Source organism: Nematostella vectensis, chromosome 4 (genome assembly GCF_932526225.1).
Source record: "Nematostella vectensis chromosome 4, jaNemVect1.1, whole genome shotgun sequence".
In the NCBI taxonomy this organism is placed as follows: Eukaryota; Metazoa; Cnidaria; class Anthozoa; order Actiniaria; family Edwardsiidae; genus Nematostella; species Nematostella vectensis.
Genome location: NC_064037.1, coordinates 10696391 through 10716462, shown reverse-complemented (window position 1 = coordinate 10716462; position 20072 = coordinate 10696391). Strand labels below are relative to the sequence as shown.

Here is a 20072-nt window from a genome sequence, read left to right as displayed (position 1 = left end):
AGTTTTGATGATTACAGCACATTTTAATTCCATTTGTTTTGTTTGATTTTATTATCCAAAAATCTCGAAATCGCGAAAATAAAGTGATCTGGTTTTTACGAAAATAGGAAAACCGCAAAAATAAAGTGTCGCGAAATTTCGCCATCTGAAAATCGCGAAATTTTGACGTCGCGAAAATTAAGTGTAATAAGGTAGATAAGTGAAGTCACATACACTTGTGGGTGGGGAGGGTGGGGGTGAGATGGACTCGCCACGTGGTTTATTGACACAAACCGAGATATAGACAAAAAGCTTAGAAATGGAAGCCAGCTACCATATACTGCAAACGATGTCAATTAGTATCGTTTTCGACAAACGGCGTTCGTTTTAAACCGCTTAACAAAAACTTTGTACGACTTACACGTAGTCGACCGAAAGCATCTATAAAAATGCACGAAAACGATACGACCCTACCATTTTTTTTTTTTTTTTTAATTTTTAACATCGATTAGACTTATATTTTGCTATTTGCAATTTTGGCACATAATAAATAGACATCTCTCTTTTTCTGGAATCCATGGGGTGTGCACAACATTAAGCAAACTCTCCTAAATTTTTCACTTGTTTTCTCTTTATTAGATATGAGTTCGCAGATAACTCGAATTCACACGAGGATTTTAAAAAAAGTCTGGATTCCTGTTTTACCGACCATTATGTATTTAATTTTACCTCTCACGAATAAAAGATAAAAAAATTAAATTGTCACCCGTTATAAACGCGAAAACGATGACATTATAGTACTATACGTAACTAAGTTGCTTGATAAAAAAAGTTTCGATGAAGCTCTTTCTATTCTGGGACAATTGACAACAAACAGAGCGATGTCGTATTATGGGATAATTGGCAACAAACAGAGCGATGTCGTATTATGGGACAATTGACAACAAACAGACCGATGTCATATTATGGGACAATTGACAACAAATAGACCGATGTCGTATTATGGGACAATTGACAACAAACAGACCGATGTCATATTATGGGACAATTGACAACAAATAGATCGATGTCGTATTATGGGACAATTGACAATAAACAGACCGATGTCGTATTATGGGACAATTGAAAACAGACAGACCGATGTCGTATTATGGGACAATTGACAACGGACAGACCGATGTCGTATTATGGGACAATTGACAACAGACAGACCGATGTCGTATTATGGGACAATTGTCAACAAACAGACCGATGTCATATTATGAGATACTGACTCATTATCAAAAGGTTATAAAAAGAATGTATTTCATAGTATAATTTATTCTCATTTTACATAAAGAACACACCGCAACACGGCTCCTCTATCTGTGTTCTCTCCATTTCTTTTACATAAAAATATATAAATAAAGTTAAAGTTAATTTATGTATGCAACAGCGACAAAATGCATAAGGGTTTTTACAACAGACCGATAAGCGCATGGCGACTAGAAGAAGCAACGTAAGGGGCTGTGAACGAGGTTGGGTAAATTGGTGATGGGACAATTTGGTGCCAATTTCCCAAATTTTGTCCATATGTGGGGGGGGGGGGGGGGGGAGGGGCAAAAGCGTAGTTAATATTTCGTATTTTCTAGAATGGTCGGGACCTATTTTGGACATTGCCTACCATCCTAAATGGTCGATAAAGAGATTACTGGTACTCAGGATTCTGTCCAATAACCACAAGGAGTCACGTGACTTGTATAACGGTGACCTAGCATCCGGGATCTTGGATGATGAGGCCAAGAGGTCGCCTGGCTTTTAATACGGTGACCTTGCATTCGGGATCTTGAACATTGAGGTCAAGAGGTCGCCTGACGTTTATAAGGTGACCTTGCATCCGGGACCCTGGACCATGAGGCCTAGAGATTGCCTGATTGTTATTAAGGTGACCTAGCATCCGGGACTTTGGACAGGCGACGTAGCATCCGGGATCCTGGATCTTGTCGTCTACATCACGGCAACCTCGTTGAGACAAGCTTGACGTATGCTGGATTCCTGTCGATGGTAAAATGGTAAGACTAATGGTAAAACAACTGCAAATGTAACAGTTATATTTGATCCTAAAGTTAAAACGTATTTATCCTATCCCTAAGGCATTATATAATGTAAGGAAGATGTTTTTCAAATTAAAAACACATTTGATAATCAATATAAAATCAAAACGACGGTGTCCTGCAAGTCTTTAAAGAATGTCGGTCATCCACTCATTTGTTATTGTTTATCATTGAAAATACAGAGGTTAATTCGAAAGGAAACTTGCGAATAACAAATACGGATGAAGTCTGATATGTTATTGACGATATTTGATTAAAAATATCTTGGTGACATATCTTTTGAGTGAGTCGGTTTGTGTGTGAGCGAAAAAAGGCCGCGTGATTAGCCTTCTTTAAGACGAGTGCGGGTAAAGGAAACGAGGGGTGAAAAAGAAAGAGACATCATCACGATTTTGCCGCGTAGACTGCATACAAGGCTTTGCGTGGTGCCAATCACGCCGCCATTTTACGCTCCCTCACAATACCGAATCACTCAAAGAATCCATTTCCATCGGCTAATTCAAGCACGTGACTGAGATGCTTTCAAGAAAATGTCATTAATAAGGTATTGAAGTTAAATCGTGGGTGGTTATTTTGAAGTTTTCTTGCAAATAAACCGATGTATTTTCAATTGTAAACTTGGGATTTTTTTTAGAAACAAAGGCTCTTACCCAGGCCCCGAGCAGAGCAGTGACTGTGTAGAATCCGGGCATGCGCTTTAGCTCTGATGAGAGTTGGGAACGAATCTTGGATAGGAAAGGCGTGCTTTCTGCGAAAGAAGCAAACGTGTGGTTATTCTTACCATGTTCTTACAATAAAATTTCTCACTAAAACTTGACGAATGGAATGGAACGTCATTTTAGATGGTTTTTAAAATAAGCATTTGTTCGCCTAATACACTCGTTCCACCATCAACAGCGCGCTCGCTCGTACCGTATGCGTTAGTCTTGCATGCAGGACTGGACATCGGGTAGTTCTGTGGTACAGTTATTTCAATCGGAGGTACTGCGGGTAGGTATTTATCGTCTGGAAGGAGACATACATAAGCACCCGGTTTAAGTCCGGATGTCTGACATGCGTGACAATGTTGTTTTGTTTATGTTTCTAATATTCAAAACTTTTTTTTCATTTATTTTCAAAATATAGCTTTCCCTGTATTATTTGACACTTCAAAAATATAATTGAGCTGTTTTAGTTATAGGATGGATTGCAATTAATCGTGATTTAAGCGGATTTAATTCACTAACTGAGATGAACACTCATTAGAACAGGGTTTCATAGCCTACGAAACCATGCGTCACGCTAGTCGGCTGTGAGTAAAAAGTCATCTCTACTCTGGATGTACATGCAAACTTTCTCCTGTACATTCATCAGATAAATGTGTTAAACAAGATTAATGAAGTCATAAAAGGGATAGTAAGGAAGAGGAAAACAAGATATTAAGATTCAAATTATCTACGAAAAGGACATGTGTCAGTAAACACACTTTCATTAAAATGGAATAACAAACAAATATAAATACCACAGTAAGTTACTGTAGGAAAATATTTTGCTGGTTAATTCTATCTAGCATTCCATCGGGGGGGGGGGGGGGGGGGGGGCTCGAGAGAGAAACATGATGTTCACAAACACGACGCATTGCGACCCAAAAGACTCCTCAGCCGCTTCCATTATCAATCTTCCCATTTGGCCAAAGTGTCAAACACCTTTCCGTTCCAAAGGGTGGCCGCTCAATAATATTGTAACTGTAATCTATAATCTAATGTTTTGTTCTTTATCGTGCAGCAACATACAATTAGAGCTAAACGGTTTAACATTAATGACTACAGACAAGCTGTATAGAAAAAACTAGATGGTCTACGTAGGCGTGGTGTAGACAAGCCATGAATCAACACAAGGTTGAAAAATTACTGTATGTTGTACGCCTCTCTAAAACAGAGTAGTTGTGCTGACGTCGGGACATACATTTTTCAACCTTGTGTTGATTCATATACAATCGGGGTTGTTTTGGTGAATTATGTTGAAGTAATAGTTTAACACGAAGAAAGTGCCCTCACTACTTACTTATGGAACACCTTAGCAGGGTGGAGCTTTGTCGAGAGGCGCCCGCAAGGTCGGGTTTGACAGTGAAGCGACTGCACAGACGTGCGAGCTCGCCTTGTAGTGCATGAGGTAGCGGGCACTTGTTCTGATTGTCATCTCTCAGCTTGAGCTTCTTGCTCGGCGGGGGCGGAGGGCTGTGGACCGACAGAATCCGGATTCAGCGCTTGCAATTCTACATCTCATTCCCATAGATTGATTTGCTCGGCTCGTAAACGCCTGCAAGCAGGCTTAGTTGGAAAAAAAAATAAAAGTATTCACTCACCAAATAGGAGGTCCCTCCATGGCTTGTAGGATAGGTGTAAATGTCCTTTTTAGTGTGTGAGAAAAGTTAGGTGAGCCGAGGTTCCTGGCTACCGTGTCTAGAAGCCCGTGTCCCGTGATCTGTTGGGCAAGGTCCTCCACGAAGCGTGCCGAAGGTGCAGCTGTTGTAGTTGATGCTGCTGACACGGAAGTTGTAGGGGATGTTGTCACTTGACTTCGGGGCTAAACAAGATATTCGAGGTGAGTGGGGGGTTGCTGCAGATGGGTAACAACTAAGAGCCAATGAAATCCAAGCGCATAATGGCACATGACGGAAAAACCCTGGACATGCGCACTTTGAAGAAATGGAGAAAGAAGATACAATGTCTTACAATGGCCATCAGTTCCTTGTATTCCTGACTGATTTTACCTTTTCAAAACACAAATAACGTGAGTCTGAAACGCACATAGCCAGATTTTGGCCTTTTAAAATAATTTTTTCCTTGATCATCCTTGCGATATGTATGAGCTCAGTGACGAAATGCTCAAATTTCAATGTCACTTTACAAAAAGTCGCACCAATTTAAAAAAGTCGCATTTGATATTTTGTTTGCTATTACTCACTAAGTGCTTAGAGAAATTTTCCGCTTTATTTGATCTGAAATGAGCTTATTTGAAGCGTAAAGTCATGTTTTTCCGTCATGTCGCATAATGGTAGTTTTTCAAGTGCCAGCTCCAAATACGGACGAATTACGTTTACATTTGGCTACCTGTGTTCTGGTCTCGTGCGAAAATAAAGGCCAAATTATTCCACACCACATCATGCGTCCTAGTGGATACCTACTGTAACAGGTTTAAGGTTCATCTTCTTCAGGACAAGTTCACACTTCTCGAGAACTCCAAGTTGTAGTCTAAAGCAAAACCAGCACAATGTTATTTTATTGATAACTGTTGATAAACCCGTTTGAGATCATAAGTGACAAACCCCTCCCCCTTTGCAATTTCTCTTCTTGGGTATCTACTTCAGAGTGAATCATCCTTGTTAGGAAGTCCACTCTACCATCCACTCCAGAGCCGTACGAAGCTGTGCGAGCCATGATTATTTGAAAAAGAATACTATCGGTAATGATCTTACCCCGATCACGATAATGTATTCTTGGTAAATGTTATGATTTTACCTCTATCATGATCTCGTTTTCTCGGTAGACGTCATTTTGCTCTGGTTTATATCTAACCCTGTATTCTGTATTATGTTTACTGCCCACTGTATCTCGTTAATGACATTTTGCACTTTATCTTACCGTTTAGATGGATTCGTCAAAATATCCAAGAAGGTTTTCAGCTTTTTCAGGTCATTCCCGCTGTGCTCTGAGGTACAAGAGAAAACAGTCATCAGTTAGATCAGACACAACTCCCGGGTAATAACCCATAGAGTCTCATGGGGATAAACGCGCAAATAAGCGTGTTTGGATATGAATTCTCTTTTGGAAAACTGTAGTACTGGAGGTTATCATATGCCTCTAAACAGTCTACATGGCTTTTAGAAACTAGGGCTTTATTTATTGATGGAATCACTTGTGATAGGTAGGAACAACAAATCACTGAACTCTTTCCCAGATATTGCAATATTGTGAATAAAAGCTCTTTTCTTTAAAATAAATAAATAAATAAATAAATAAATAAATAAATAAATAAATAAATAAATAAATAAATAAATAAATAAATAAATAAATAAATAAATAAATAAATAAATAAATAAATAAATAAATAAATAAATAAATAAACCGAAAAGAAGTCTGACCTTTTTCTCTGTTCATTTTGTTAATCATCCTTGTCAGGGGCTCAATGTAGATGGACAGTTGTCTATGCTGGAACAGAGGAGATACATCTTCTAAAAAGCCCTTACAAATACTTTTACTAACCGCAATGAGGAAAGGCAGCTGAAAGTCTATTTGAGTAGGCTGAAAAGCTTTTAAGTAATCGCTTTGTAATTAAAGTAAGTGGACTTTAAAAGCACTTAAGCATACTCACACTGGAACCAGTCGGGCTAAGATGGGATGCTAGCACTGTCTATTACAGTCCTTTTAGGACTCCACAGCATGGCATAGCATGGCATAGCCAGTTGCCAGTTAAACTTCATGGGCAATGAACTAAAAAGCGACTTCCACTGGAATGAATTGCCTAAGACCACAGTCTCAACATCCCGTCTTGGACCAACTCATGCCAATGCATGTGCTTTCAAAGTTTATTGTAAAATAATAAGGCACTCAAACTGTAAGATGTTTTGCCATGACACAGCTCAGCAAATTGAACAAGGGTAGTTACCAGTGGTTTCGTCCATGAGCAGGTTTGTCCTAGGCATTTACCCTGTTTTACTAGTTCATCTACAACAAGCCTATCAAAGAATGGGCTTATTTCGTCCAAAAATCGATGCGTTACATCCACAGCTTCTGATTTAAAGTTTAGCTACATCATATATAATTTGAAGCATATGATGAGGAAAATTATAGATGCAATAGACTGTGCTTCAGAGCACAGCATGGAAAGAAATAACTGATAAACCCCAAAAACCTATTGAAAAAAAAAAAAGAACTATTGTTTAACTTTAGTGACCAGGAATCGAACTCAGAAGTAGGGAGGAAGAGGCATACAGTATATCTATTGCACAAGCTGTGCTAACATGGATACAGTATGGTCTTATACAGATTTTACACCCTGGGTTGTCATGCATTACCTTTTCAAGATAGGCTTGTTCCTCGGCGGCGCTGAGTGGGGCAGGGCTGGTAACTGAGGGCCCCACCGACCCAGGGTTTAGGATCGATGCTGGTGACTGGACGTTTAAAGTGCCTGGTGTTGGAACTGAAGTTGGTGCTGGGGACTGTGCTATGAACTAAATTTGAAAAAACTTAATGAAAACCAGGCATCATGGTAGAGGCCGTTAATGGGGAGGTTATGGGGAGGGCTTATCATGTTAAGGGCTGGTAATAGTGGTGTGAGGGGCTGGTAATGGTTGAGAGGAGTGGCTAATCATGTAATGGTTTTAGGAAAGAGTGAGGGAGAGGGGTATTGAGGTGTGGCTCTTACCTGCTGGGGTGAGGGGCTCATCATGTTCGGTGCTGGCGACTGGACAGGGATGCATACAGGGGAAGGGGCTACAGGTTGACTAGCCGGGGAGGGGTGGGGTGCTGGAGTCGGGGCACGCATGACAGCAGGGGACTGGACATACTGCATTCGGGTTTGAGCTGCATGCATCTGCTGAGAAACTGGAAAAGAAAAGATCCTTGGTTAAAAGAAGACTTGACAGAATAGTTGACAAGACTTGGTAAGATTTTTGAATTTGTAAATACTCACAGCATTAAATTTAAACACAGTAGCATTTGATAATGGTAACAACAATCAGCAACAAAACCTGTTGAAAATGACATCTAAAAAGTAGTCGTACTCAAATAATTTACAATATGGGAACTTTTTATTACTCACATCCCCCTCTTCCCATTCAAATTCCTGTCTGGGGTTGTTAGTTAAAGAATCCAACATCGATTTGGGGGAGGGGGGTTGGGAGGGGGAGGGGATGATATCAAAGTCACTATGCTACCTAGTTTTTATTTTCTCCTGAAACTGCATTAAAGGCGTTAAAATTTTCAACAGTTTTGTCGCTGATTGAAGGTACTGTAAGATGAGAAACAATTATCACAGACATCACTTTTAAGGGAAATAAAATATCCTCCCACTGTTCAATAAAATGACATGAAAGTTATATTGATGGTTATACCTGAACCTGGATGGGATTGGGCCCCTAACTGAGCTGGTGACGGCATTTGAGGAGAAGGGTGGGGTTGAGGTAGGGAGACTGCTGGCTGTGAGTGAGCTTGCTGTGCTGCCAAAGCAGCCTGTTGCTGGGCACGCAGCTGTTGTTGTTGTGATGCAGCTATCTGTGACATGACATATTGCTGTTGTTGTTGTGGAGTCATTTGTGACAACTGTTGTTGCAGTTGTTGTTGTTGTTGTTGCTGCTGTTGTTGTTGTTGCAGTTGTTGCTGCTGTTGTTGTTGTTGCAGTTGTTGTTGTTGTTGCAGTTGTTGCTGTTGTTGCAGTTGTTGATGTTGTTGCAATTGCTGTTGTTGCAATTGCTGTTGTTGCAGTTGCTGCTGCTGCTGCTGCTGTTGTTGTTGTTGTTGGACCAAGGTACCAGGCTGGACCTATATTTAACAATAATAAATAGACATTAGTTGTGTAAGACAAAACACCATACTGTATTACTACTTGCTTTCAAATGATGACTTGACTACCCTTTACGATGGTAAATGAAACTGTGATAAGGAACACTGTTTCATGCTTCTAAATACCATTTTGTTGTTTGATCTAGTTCAAATTTTAATGTAGGCTGTGTTTACCTGGTAATTACATTTGGTGTTTGATCTAGCTTTCGTTCTAATGCAGGCCTGATAAACTGAAAATTGTCTCATGTTTTTAATTGCCATTTGGCCTTTGATCTAATTCTAATGCAGGCCCAGTTAACTGGTAATTGTCTCACGTTTCTAAATGCCATTTGGTGTTTGACCTGGTACTGAGAGCCAGTGACGTTCGTGTTTGGTTGGCCTGTGGGTTGCGCCATCTGCTGCACCATCTGCTGTTGGGTCATCTGGACTTTTACTGTGCACACACAAAAACAGGAATTCTAGAAGTACACTCAGGGGGAAGCTCAAACAGGAATTCTAGCAGCAAGTTTAGGGGGAAGGTTTAAACAGGAATTCTAGTACCAGATTTAGGGGGAAGCTCAAAGCAGGAATTCTAGAAGCTTATTTAGGGGGGAGTTTTAAACAAAATTTCTGGTAGCAGATCTAGGGGGGGAGGTTTAATCTAGGGGGAAGGTTTAAACAGGAATTCTAGTAGCAAATTTAGGGGGAAGGTTTAAACAGGAATTCTAGTGGCAGATCTAGGGGGAGGCTTAATCTAAGGGGAAGGCTTAAACAGGTCTAGTAGCAGATATATTTCAAGAGCCACGATGCTAAAGACAGTACAGCTTAGTGATAAGACTTAGATTGTTAATACATGATGCTACTTTCTCTACTTAGAAACTATAAAGCATACCAGGCATGCGTATTCCTTGTTGCTGGCCTCGTGGCAAATGGCTTTGACCTAGAAAGAATGTGTAGGTTTTTATTGTGTATTCTATAGAATTAACCAATAAAGTGTAGATTAAAGAAAAAAAACGTACAAAAGTGTACTGCAAGAAATATTAAATCAGAAAAATTTGTGACTTAGCCCATATGTTATTTTTGAAGTTTATACCATCACAAGTCAACAAAAGTCACACCTACCATGTTAAAATATTGAAATGTTTTTTTTTTTATAATTACTTGATTGCATAAAAATGTGTTATTGGTCATGTGTTATTTTTTTACAAGATAACAATCTCACATAAGGACAGTGAATATTCAATTAGTTTGTCAACTTTTATAAGTTTGAACTTTTCATTAATACTGTGTTTGAGTACCCACCTCCAACATCTCTCGCATAGACCAGAAGCTTGGCCACATAATTCATGTATTCATCCTAAGCAAGAAAGAGATATTCAATCATAATGTGCTATAAACTCATCTTTACCAAGGATTATTCTATCCACATATTCTATCAACTAAGGATTATTCTATACACATATAAAATTACAAATAATTTCATTATAAGCAAATGTGACTCAAATTAAAAAGCAAGCATTCAAGCATTTCTATTTACCAAGACATGATCATTTGAGCAATTCTCTTTTTTTAGGAAATGAGCATCACAAACTTGAAAATATAAGCACTTTTGCTGTCCCCTCCCCCTGCTGTTTTTTTATGGGAAAGAGTGCCCCCCCCAGAAGAAAATAATCTGCCAGTGCCCAGCTGCAATCTCCCACAATGCTTTGTTGTTTTCACATGAAGAAATGATGAAGCACAGTTAATCAATATTTTATTTATTAGTTCAATTTTTTGGTCAGTTCTACGAGACTTTGTAAACAATACTGGGAATGTTGGTGATGGTTGCACGGGGATTTAGCAATAATAACGCACGTGTTGTGCTAAATGAACTCTTATACTCTAAAAAAATTGTTGTAGAGTTAAGTACATTTAAACCACCGAGTCATCCTGGCCTTACCCTTGATTTGGCTTTAGAAAACACATCTTTTTCGATTTCCTCAGCGTTCTTAGTCATCATTTGGGGGTTCCCAGACTCCTTAAGAGCGGCATCTCTGTCAAAAAAAATAAAAACGGAAACGAATGTCAAAGCGTTTTTAAAAAGTCACATCAACAGGCAAAGTAAGACAAAAAATAGCAAGGTCTCATTCATTAGATAAAGTAAGCTTCGTGCAAGGATTGATTATGTTCAGTTGAGTGAATACGTACATTTGTGTGGTGACTTTTCGGCGAAATTGTGGCGCTCGCCATTCTTCGTCTGCAGGAGCCGCCATATTGTTTAGAATGAAATGTAGATACCAGTTCTCCTCCATATTGGAAACCACAGGCTTTCGCATATGCAAGTTATAAATGACAAGTTTGGTACCGACTCACGACTCTTGCAATTCCTTGTCATATAGATAAGTAAAGCGTCCAAACGGCGAAGATAACATCAGACAAGGCAGGGGTGGTATCACAGTAATAAAATGCAAAGCTTTTTTAAGGCCGTCTGCGTCTGCTCTCGAGGAGCCTAAGGCTAAGTTCAAACATTGTATTATCCATGAGCCGTACTCAATGCAAATGCGTGCAAATGCATGCAAATGAATCAAGTCGATTGTTTCATCTTCATTTGCATGCATTTGCATTGAGTACGGCTCATGGGTAATACGACGTTTGAACTAAGCCTAAGTGAAGTTGCCAATAAAACATCTGCGCCATTTGCTTCTTTGCCTGTTTAATTACATCGACCAGGTTCATCGTCAAATATGATCAACGCCGAGCTCTAGATATCATATGCGAAAAAATTAAGCTTTGGTTATTCTACAATCAAAAATTACTGCAAGCTTGAACTTAGAATTATGTAACATACAGCTAGTACATTCAGGCCCGTACCAAGGGGGGGTTGCGAACGCACCCTCCCCCCAACAACTTCCAAAGGTTTACTTTCGGTTCTCAATAGACGTGCTATTATTTGTATACAAAACTCACTTTGGTAGCCAAATCCGACAATAAACGTCCCGTGGAGATACTGCAAAGGCATTGTCAGATTTTAATCAGAGAACTCCCCCCATATCAAGAAAATTTAGCCAAAAATAGTCTTTTTTGCCAAACGCGGTCACTTCCATATAAGGAAACTAATATGTTCCTTATTTGGAAAAACTGCATGATTCTTGTCTTTTTTAAGATTTCCGTACCGCAGTTGCTTTGTAATTTTTATGACTTGTATTTAGAAGAGAAAAGCAGTGACTGTGACCATCTTTAGTCAATTGAGAAATTATCTGAAAAGAAACTAAGAGTCCTCGGTACCAGTCCCTCAAACGACAACGTTATCTTCATATAGGCGGCCTGAAATATTAGGTCCACTTTTTCGGATTTCTCCCCCCCCTCCCCCCCCCTCCTCCCTCCCCCCGAGGAAAATCCTGGGTACGGGCCTAACATTTGTGTATTAAAATAGCTGTTTTGGACATTGGGAATGCTCCGTCTTAGTTACAGTGCCTAAGAAGTTTACCCGTTAGATTGCGCACTATGTTGGAAGAGGATATGAATAGAAAACAGCGAGAAACAAGTATTTACGATTTCTTTCCTAACGTGTTTTGGTAGATGACACTAACACATCCCCCTGACAAAAGGATCACGATAAAATAAGGAAACATTGTTTTTTTACCTTTTATTATTCTTCTAATCAAAAGTTCTACATATTGTTGGTAACAAGAGGGCGCTGTTCTAGTGGTGTGGTGATAGCCATTGGGATATAAGTAGGAGCTTTGGCTAAGATTACATTGGCGGTGGTACTGGTGGCGGCGCGGTTGGCGGTGGTACTGGTGGCGGCGCGGTTGGCGGTGGTACTGGTGGTGGGGGTGGAGGTGGTGTTGTTGGTGAAGCCTCATAAATTGGTTGTACTGACGAAACTTGATAATCCAACGGTAGATCCTCGTAGATGTTTTCCACGCTTAGTCTCCCTGGTATGGACTCTTCTTAAATGGAATTATCATATTCATAATCAGCATCATCATCGTCATCGTCATCATTATGACTATTGGTAGCTAATGAAACAACATCCTCCCTCTGAAAACATTACTATGACCAGCGCAAAAGCTCTTTCACTGAGGCTTTGTAAGATATGGCCAAGGCAATCTGGTAGAGAATATTTTTTTTCGACGGCTAAAATTGTAGTACTTGGGAGGCCTGTGGCATTACACCAGAGACCCTCAAACGGGGGTGAGCGTTTCTTCTTCACGCCAAAACCAAGTATTACTTGTTGTTGTTGTTTAAAACAACAGAACACAGCATTGATGTTTAAAACAACAGAACACAGCATTCCCGCCAAAATCTGGAAACATGCCCGTTTGAGTCTGGTGCAAAACCACAGGCCTCCCAAGTATTGCATTTCTAGCCGTGAAATGTCTGAGCGAAGTGTAACAAAACTATAAGAGAGTATTGCATGTGTCAGGATGAATTACAATTCTAATATGTGCAAGGGGGAGGGGGGAGCGAAGACGCCCTTGTGTATAGGAACATCCTATATATTCAAAGCTCTGAAAAGCACAAATGCTGTCAAATCCTTCATGGAAACCTGCGTCATTGGCTTCTTCGTACACTAAAGCACCAAAAAAGTCGACAATGACACTGAGACACGTTACGTTACCTTGTTTATGGCTCTTTTTTCTCGCTTTCTTTGCCACTTTTTTACTCTTTACAGCTTCTATATCATCGTAGTCCAGCTGGTGTGAATTTGAATGATTCTCCTCTTCCTGTGCGTTTTTCCAGCCCCAAAGCTGACTCACCGTCTCGCCGTTCCTACAACAAAGACCTTTATATAACGGGCACATTTGTGTCTCTCCGTTCTCAAATCAGATAAAACTACAGTATGGAAACTCCATATAACAGACACGCTTGTCTCGCCGTTTCTTTGACGGGGTGATCGGGAAAGGGGTACATCCCCCCCCCCCCCCCCTACCAGTAGGTTTCCAAGTTTTAAAAAGAACGGGCCCAAAGAGGAGGGACATTATACGGACTGAAGTTGCATATTTTTAGAAAGATGCTTTCTAAACTAATCCAGCCTCATCATAAACATACAGTTCGATACAATAAAGCTTCCAGTTATCAAGCGAGCCAACTGGGAGGGTGAATAAGTTTTTGGCGGATCGCCGACCAAAATAACAGGGACGGGAACAGGTCCCTACCTGGGAACGAATTGTGAAGTTTACGGATCTCGAGCGCTGTGAGTTAGACAACGAATTTTACTAAAAGTCTAGTAGGTCTGTTACTTGATCAACATACGCAATAATGGACTGCTTTTTATAGTTTGCATAAGGCTAGTTTCCCCCTAGCAAAGTAAGATCACTAAAGATTAGACAAAAAAATATATAATTATTTACATAAGCAATTGCCTTCGAAGTATTCTCAGAAGTTTTTTTATGCGCAGTGTCTACTTGCACGGCTTCCGGTAAAGGAGGAAAAAAATCTAGCTGCACGGCTGTCTCCAGTTTTCTCGATTTTTAGCCTAAATAACAAGTTTCTGGCTTTAAAACACTTCCGCGATTATTTAGAACAGGCAAGCGATGATTTTTAGCATAAAAAGCTATGAAACAAGCGGCCAGCAAATGCTCAAGCCACACAGGTAAGAACTAAGATAAAATATTTTCTGGCGCTAATCTTTGGCTATGGATACTGCTTTATCCACCAATTTCTGGACGATAGCCATCATTAAAAGCCAAGAAACCACTCTTTTAATAAAAAATCACGCCAAGCCAAAAGAGGCCGTGCAAGAGCTCCATAAGCCTTTGGAAACGCTAGATGCACGGCTGTCACGTAAATATCCGGTTCGCTTGGAAAAACTCAATCTAAAATCAAAATATTGAACATCTAAATTGTGAAGAATCGTTTCTAAAGGATCAGTAAAATATAAACACAGCAATAAATGTATTTCTGTGTAAATTTATTAATATAATTAATATAAATTTATTTCAATGTATTTCTGGTGTTTGAAATACACCTACTTCAAAAAATGTTGTCAGTGCAAATGGTAAATGGCTGGGTACTAATTATTCGTAAAATTGAAGGTGTTAAATAAAGTCTTGGCGATCGATGGCGAAAACGGCTAAGTGTCGAATTCCAGGCTTCGTTCACTACTTATGTGCAGAGCATTCGCATGTCGCCTTTAGCAATTTTTTTCAAGCTCAAAGCCATCGCTTGACGGTTCTAAATAACAGCTGGAGGTTTTTAAAGTCAGAACTTTCCATTTTGGCTTAAAATGGCGAGAAGAAAAAAAGGGCCGTGCATCTAGTTTTTCTCTCTCCGTGCACGGCTGTAATGTGGCGAAAACGACTGTGTCGAACTCCACGCTTCGTTCATACCGTGCCAAGCATTTGCGGGCCGCTTGTTTCATAGCTTTTCATGCTAAAAATCATCGCTTGCCTGTTCTAAATAGTCGCGAAAGTGTTTTAAAGCCAGAAACTCGTTATTTAGTCTAAAAATCGAGAAAATGGGAGACAGCCGTGCAGCTAGATTTTTTTCCTCCTTTACCGGAAGCCGGTAGACACTGCGTTTTTTATGCGCGTGAAAGTACTACGAGCCCCCTCCGAATGGGCGTCTCTTGTAGGTGTCCTGGGAACTATCGAGTTTTCCATTATTTGTCGCAAAAGCGGCAAAGCACACGAGCTTTCTTGGACATCAATTAGTAATATTAGTAATTACCCTCTTCCCATCTGCTTTGCAACCTTTTTAGATTCTCTCTCAAGTCTTCTTGCAAGCCTAACAAAAAATAAATAAATAAATTGATTAGCATGGTAGAGTATTTTTATGAGTAACTAGACGCTGCACCAGCGTTTACTCGGGTTACAAAAGGAATCACCGAAGAATGTAGTCTGCATTTTCTACCTGCCGCCTAGCTTTCAGGCAGAGTATACCGCAGACCTCTGAGCATCGCAGGCTTACACGTTTTCGACATGGATAGATTCACCTATAGAAAAGATAAACCTAGACTCGTGCTACCACAGGTAGCCCGAGTAATTAATGAATTCTATTTATTACTTCTCTCGCTTCCATTTAGTCACGAGGATGACTCCGGCAGGAATTGCAATACCAGTCAGAGTAGCAGCACCGAGGGCGAAAAGAAGATTCTCACGGGTCACCCATGTTCCCGCAAAGATAGACTCTGTCAAGAACACGAACTCGTCAATATCGAGAAATGAAATGCACCTAACAACGCCTAGAGCGAGCAGTTAGATTGCATAGGGAACACCTGTGAATAAAAAGCAATCCGCGCATCGCACCTATTATGTGCGCACTGCGTACATAACCTTTTGTATACATGACTGTGTGTATAAAAGAAAATAATCGCACATCACCTAGTGTTACACAACACAACACCTATCGTGTACATGTCCTGCATTGCGCACATCACCTAGTGTGAACATGACGAGTACTGCGCACATCACCTAGTGTGTACATGACGAACACTGCGCACATCAGCTTGTGTGTACATGACGAGCACTGTGCACATCACCTGGCGTGTACATAACGAGCACTGCGCACATCACCTAGTGTGTACATGACGAGCACTGTGCGCATCACCTAGTGTGTACATGACGAGCACTGTGCACATCAGCTTGTGTGTAAATGACAAGCACTGTGCACATCACCTGGTTTGTACATGACGAGCACTGCGCACATCAGCTTGTGTGTACATGACGTGCACTGTGCACATCACCTGGTGTGTACATGACGAGCACTGTGCACATCACCTAGTGTGTACATGACGAACACTGCGCACATCACCTAGTGTAAACATGAAGAGCACTGCGCGCATCACCTAGTGTGTACATGATGAGCACTGTGCACATCACCTAGTGTGTACATGATGAGCACTGTGCACATCACTTAGTGTGAACATGACGAACATTTCACACATCACCTAGTGTGTACATGAAGAGCACTGTGCACATCACCTGGTGTGTACATTACGAGCACTGTGCACATCACCTAGTGTGTATATGACGAACACTGCGCACAACACCTAGTGTGTACATGACGAGCACTGTGCACATCACCTAGTGTAAACATGATGAACACTGCGGCACAACACCTAGTGTGTACATGACGAGCACTGCGCACACCATCTAGTGTGTACATGACGAGCACGGCGCGCATCACCTAGTGTGAACATGACGAACACTGCGCGCATCACCTAGTGTGTACATGACGAACACTGCGCACATCACCTAGTGTAAACATGAAGAGCACTGCGCACATCACCTAGTGTGTACATGACGAACACTGCGGCACAACACCTAGTGTGTACATGACGAGCACTGCGCACATCACCTAGTATGTACATGACGAACACTGCGCACATCACCTAGTGTGTACATGACGAACACTGCGCACATCACCTAGCGTAAACATGAAGAGCACTGCGCGCATCACCTAGTGTGTACATGATGAGCACTGTGCACATCACCTAGTGTGAACATGACGAACACTGCGCACATCACCTAGTGTGTACATGACGAACACTGCACACATCACCTAGTGTGTACATGAAGAGCACTGCGCACATCACCTAGTGTGTACATGACGAGCACTGCGCACACCACCTAGTGTGTACATGACGAGCACTGCGCACATCACCTAGTGTGAACATGACGAAAACTGCGCACATCGCCTAGTGTAAACATGACGAAAATTGCGTAAATAATCCAGTATGTTCAAGGCGAGCATTGCACACATAACTTAGATTGTGACTTCAAACACAGAGTGGTAAAGACAGCCAATTCTTACCCTTTGGCTTTCGCTTTTCTTTTGATTCTGTGAAAAGAAACTAAGTTAATAAATTATTATTTTGTCCCAAAAAGATGGCTAAGTAATATGCCATCACACACACACATATCACATCACACATAATATGACTCACACAAATGGATGTACTTCCCCGTGATAAAAATAGTAGATTTTAGGAAATTTGATTAGTGTTTTTGTGTAAAGATGTTTGTGGGCGAACGACGGAAACCGGAAGAATATATTTTCTACGCAACCGAAACAGGGTTTTTCTGCAAGCCTGCGATATTTACAGCTAGATAGCCTTCTGACGTCCGCTGTTTTTCGAAAAAAGCGATTTAACTGTTGCAAATTATTGACTGGAGTTCAATTTGAAAATCGCAGAAACAGAGCCGTAGCAGGCCTCGAAATATTGTGTGTGTGTGGGGGGGGGGGGGGGGGGGGGACGATACAGATACATTAAGAAAAATATTGGGGGCACAGCCACGCCCTTACAGGTCATTTTCCTATAATGTTTGAAAATATTGGGCGGGGGCACTTGCCCCCGTGCCCCACCCTCTTGATAAAGTAGGAGCAAGATTTCACAAATGCGTTATGAACTTCCGGTCACCTCCCATCGTTCATAGAGTTCTTAGTTCAAGTTCCCATATTGTGTACTTTGTATGTAGACTTGTATTCCCCTCATCGTACACGCCACCAGGTTACACGCCATTACTTCGTAGCTTCCGCTGTCCGACAGTGAGTAAGGTGGGCTCAAGACAAGGTCCATGGCTTCATTGATGTAAAATCTCCTCTGTTGACCGTCAACTTCCATGTCTCCTTTCAGCCAGCGAACCTGCACAGGTCGTAAACCCTTCGATAAAGAAACAGAGTCGAAATGATCTCTGATTACGTTAAAGAAACTTCTAGGTGTAGTTGGAGGGGAGTTTAAGAATTTTTGGATACTAGAAAATCACCATTAAAACACAGATACACATTAATGGGGGTCTCATATCATTTTTATTATAAGGTATACCCTTTAGGGGGAGGGGGCATCGGACGGAAAGCCTTAACTCTTATGCTGACATCTACCCTTTAAAATGACAACATATTTCCCTTACCTTGACTTCAATGCCTATGACTGTAAGGTTTGGGCTCTGAATTGGTATCGTTATCAAAGGCGGTGTCTTGAATTTAATATATGGTTTACTTCCGGGCGGAATCTTATCCGCAGCGTGTCCTAAGCAGTAGAAATAAATAGGACAACTAGGATTTGAATTACACATTCCTTATGTACTGAAAAAAAGCAAATCATTCGAAGCTAATTATAGGATTCTGCTTGGTGCAGCTAATGGATGATGATAGCAGCGTAAGTAAAGAAGAAAACGCAGGAGAACTTGAACAGCAAGAAAATGATGATGATAAAAGAAAAGAAGAAAATGAAGACTGAAAAAGAAAAAAAACAGAAGATGATGATGGTAAAGTTGAAAAACAAGAATAGGATGACGATAAAAGAGAAGAAGAAAAAAAAGACAAGACAATGATAAACAAGATAATGGCGAAGGTAACAAAGATATGAAGATAAAAATGAAAAAGAAGAGGAAGAAGAAAAGATGATGGTGATGTTGTAAATAATGAATAGGGATGGGGGAGTAACGGCTGCTTATGAAAAAGATAACTTACGTTTAACCACAAGTTCAGCGATCTCGATGGTTTTTTGTACACCCTTTTCGTCAAGCCCCTTACAGGAATAAGTTCCGCTGTCAAGAGGGCTGAGGTCAAGTATGTGGAACACCCCTCCTATCTTGGCGATTCTAGTTTTGTCCGGTAAAACTTCGTATTGGACTCCCTCCGGGGTCTTGTGAAGCAAGGATACACTCGTGTTTTGCAAAGATACATCGTTGCAGTTCAGAATTATGGATGATCCTTGCTCGCTCTCACGGACCTGTCTGGAGACTAATGCGATAAAAAAGTTAAAACAAAAACAGAAATAATCATCTTGATACACAACAATTATCACATTAGAAAATCATGCTCAAATTGGATTGATTACGTCGTAGTTTGTTGTTACAGGCCCGTACCTAGAGAGGGGCAAGGCGGGGGCAACCCCCCCCCCCCCCCCGACCCCCCTCAAAGAGAGCAAAGGGTCCATTTCAGAGCCACAATAAAATCCACCGAAAAAGACATCTTTGTTAGTAATAAATAGAACGAAGCCCCTTTCTCAATCAAGATTAAGAAAGTTTAAATAATTAAGATACATCTTTCTACATTATTGTTAGTAATATTGCATTGGTCATTGATTGCGTCTAAAATCCACCCTATAACACTGTAAGTATATATCTTCGGATGGGTCCAGCGCTGAGGTTAGAAACTCTATCAATATGCCAATTTTCATAAATGTCCAACAAATCTGAACGGTCCGCCACTTTTTTAGCAACATTTTCCTGCAAAAAAAAATTGAAGGGGAATAGGAGGTTGGCTATCGACGCTACGGCTCTGTGGACATCACAAGATTTTCTTGCGAAGCGTGTCCGTCTAGAGCCTGGTGTAAGGCCTGAGGAGGGAATCTGGATAATTTTATAATTTCTTACCCTGGGCTTTCGTCGTTGAAATAAATATCGAAATTACCAGCAGGAAAACTGGTAAGCCATTACAGCGGTGCGGCAGTAGGAAAAAATCGAGTTTCATGATAAACCATGTTGTTGATTTGTCGAGATGGACGTGTTCGATTGTGACGCTGTGGTATAGTGCGCGCGTTAGTCGT

General features: G+C 40.8%; 2 protein-coding genes and 1 long non-coding RNA gene across 5 annotated transcripts; 1 reads left to right on the top strand and 2 right to left on the bottom strand.

Annotated features, from left to right (window-relative positions):
* Positions 1 to 1261: 1261 nt before the first annotated feature.
* Positions 1262 to 11084, bottom strand: LOC5513687 (mediator of RNA polymerase II transcription subunit 15). 2 transcript variants are annotated; one of them, XM_048726070.1, is made up of 16 exons: positions 10781 to 11084; positions 10533 to 10626; positions 9896 to 9950; positions 9486 to 9533; positions 8956 to 9047; positions 8167 to 8593; positions 7479 to 7657; positions 7129 to 7284; positions 6196 to 6262; positions 5696 to 5762; positions 5239 to 5305; positions 4417 to 4637; positions 4116 to 4288; positions 2985 to 3077; positions 2723 to 2820; positions 1262 to 2013 (listed from the first exon to the last, which is right to left on the bottom strand). In XM_048726070.1, exons 1-16 carry the CDS (start codon positions 10906 to 10908, stop codon positions 1966 to 1968), a joined length of 2013 nt encoding a protein of 670 aa, XP_048582027.1. In that variant the 5' UTR covers positions 10909 to 11084; the 3' UTR covers positions 1262 to 1965. The 2 variants fall into 2 exon arrangements, with proteins under 2 accessions (XP_048582027.1, XP_048582026.1); XM_048726069.1 differs by having other exon boundaries at positions 8929 to 9047; positions 10781 to 11083.
* Positions 1946 to 2898, top strand: LOC125561755. The gene is made up of 2 exons (XR_007307474.1): positions 1946 to 2030; positions 2707 to 2898. It is a non-coding gene; the product is annotated as an uncharacterized LOC125561755 (long non-coding RNA).
* A 1119-nt stretch (positions 11085 to 12203) lies between the features above and the next one.
* Positions 12204 to 20072, bottom strand: LOC5513697. 2 transcript variants are annotated; one of them, XM_032383235.2, is made up of 9 exons: positions 19900 to 20072; positions 18992 to 19264; positions 18430 to 18548; positions 17987 to 18182; positions 17333 to 17359; positions 15584 to 15707; positions 15248 to 15304; positions 13197 to 13348; positions 12204 to 12525 (listed from the first exon to the last, which is right to left on the bottom strand). In XM_032383235.2, the coding sequence occupies exons 1-9, from the start codon at positions 19994 to 19996 to the stop codon at positions 12326 to 12328; spliced, it is 1245 nt and encodes a 414-aa protein (XP_032239126.1). In that variant the 5' UTR covers positions 19997 to 20072; the 3' UTR covers positions 12204 to 12325. The 2 variants fall into 2 exon arrangements, with proteins under 2 accessions (XP_032239126.1, XP_032239127.1); XM_032383236.2 differs by having other exon boundaries at positions 12204 to 12522.

Bases quoted from the DNA above. Each gene is read 5' to 3' on its own strand.
- LOC5513687 (XM_048726069.1), bottom strand. From the start codon at position 10,908: ATGCGAAAGCCTGTGGTTTCCAATATGGAGGAGAACTGGTATCTACAT. The intron at 9,534-9,895 runs GTGGGTACTCAA...CATTCTTTCTAG, and splicing joins CTATGCGAGAGATGTTGGAG to GTCAAAGCCATTTGCCACGA. The intron at 4,289-4,416 runs GTGAGTGAATAC...GTCGGTCCACAG, and splicing joins ATGGAGGGACCTCCTATTTG to CCCTCCGCCCCCGCCGAGCA.
- LOC5513697 (XM_032383235.2), bottom strand. From the start codon at position 19,996: ATGAAACTCGATTTTTTCCTACTGCCGCACCGCTGTAATGGCTTACCA. The intron at 15,708-17,332 runs GTAAGAATTGGC...TGTTCTTGACAG, and splicing joins AGAAAAGCGAAAGCCAAAGG to AGTCTATCTTTGCGGGAACA. The intron at 13,349-15,247 runs GTAATTACTAAT...TCTTTGTTGTAG, and splicing joins GCAAAGCAGATGGGAAGAGG to GAACGGCGAGACGGTGAGTC.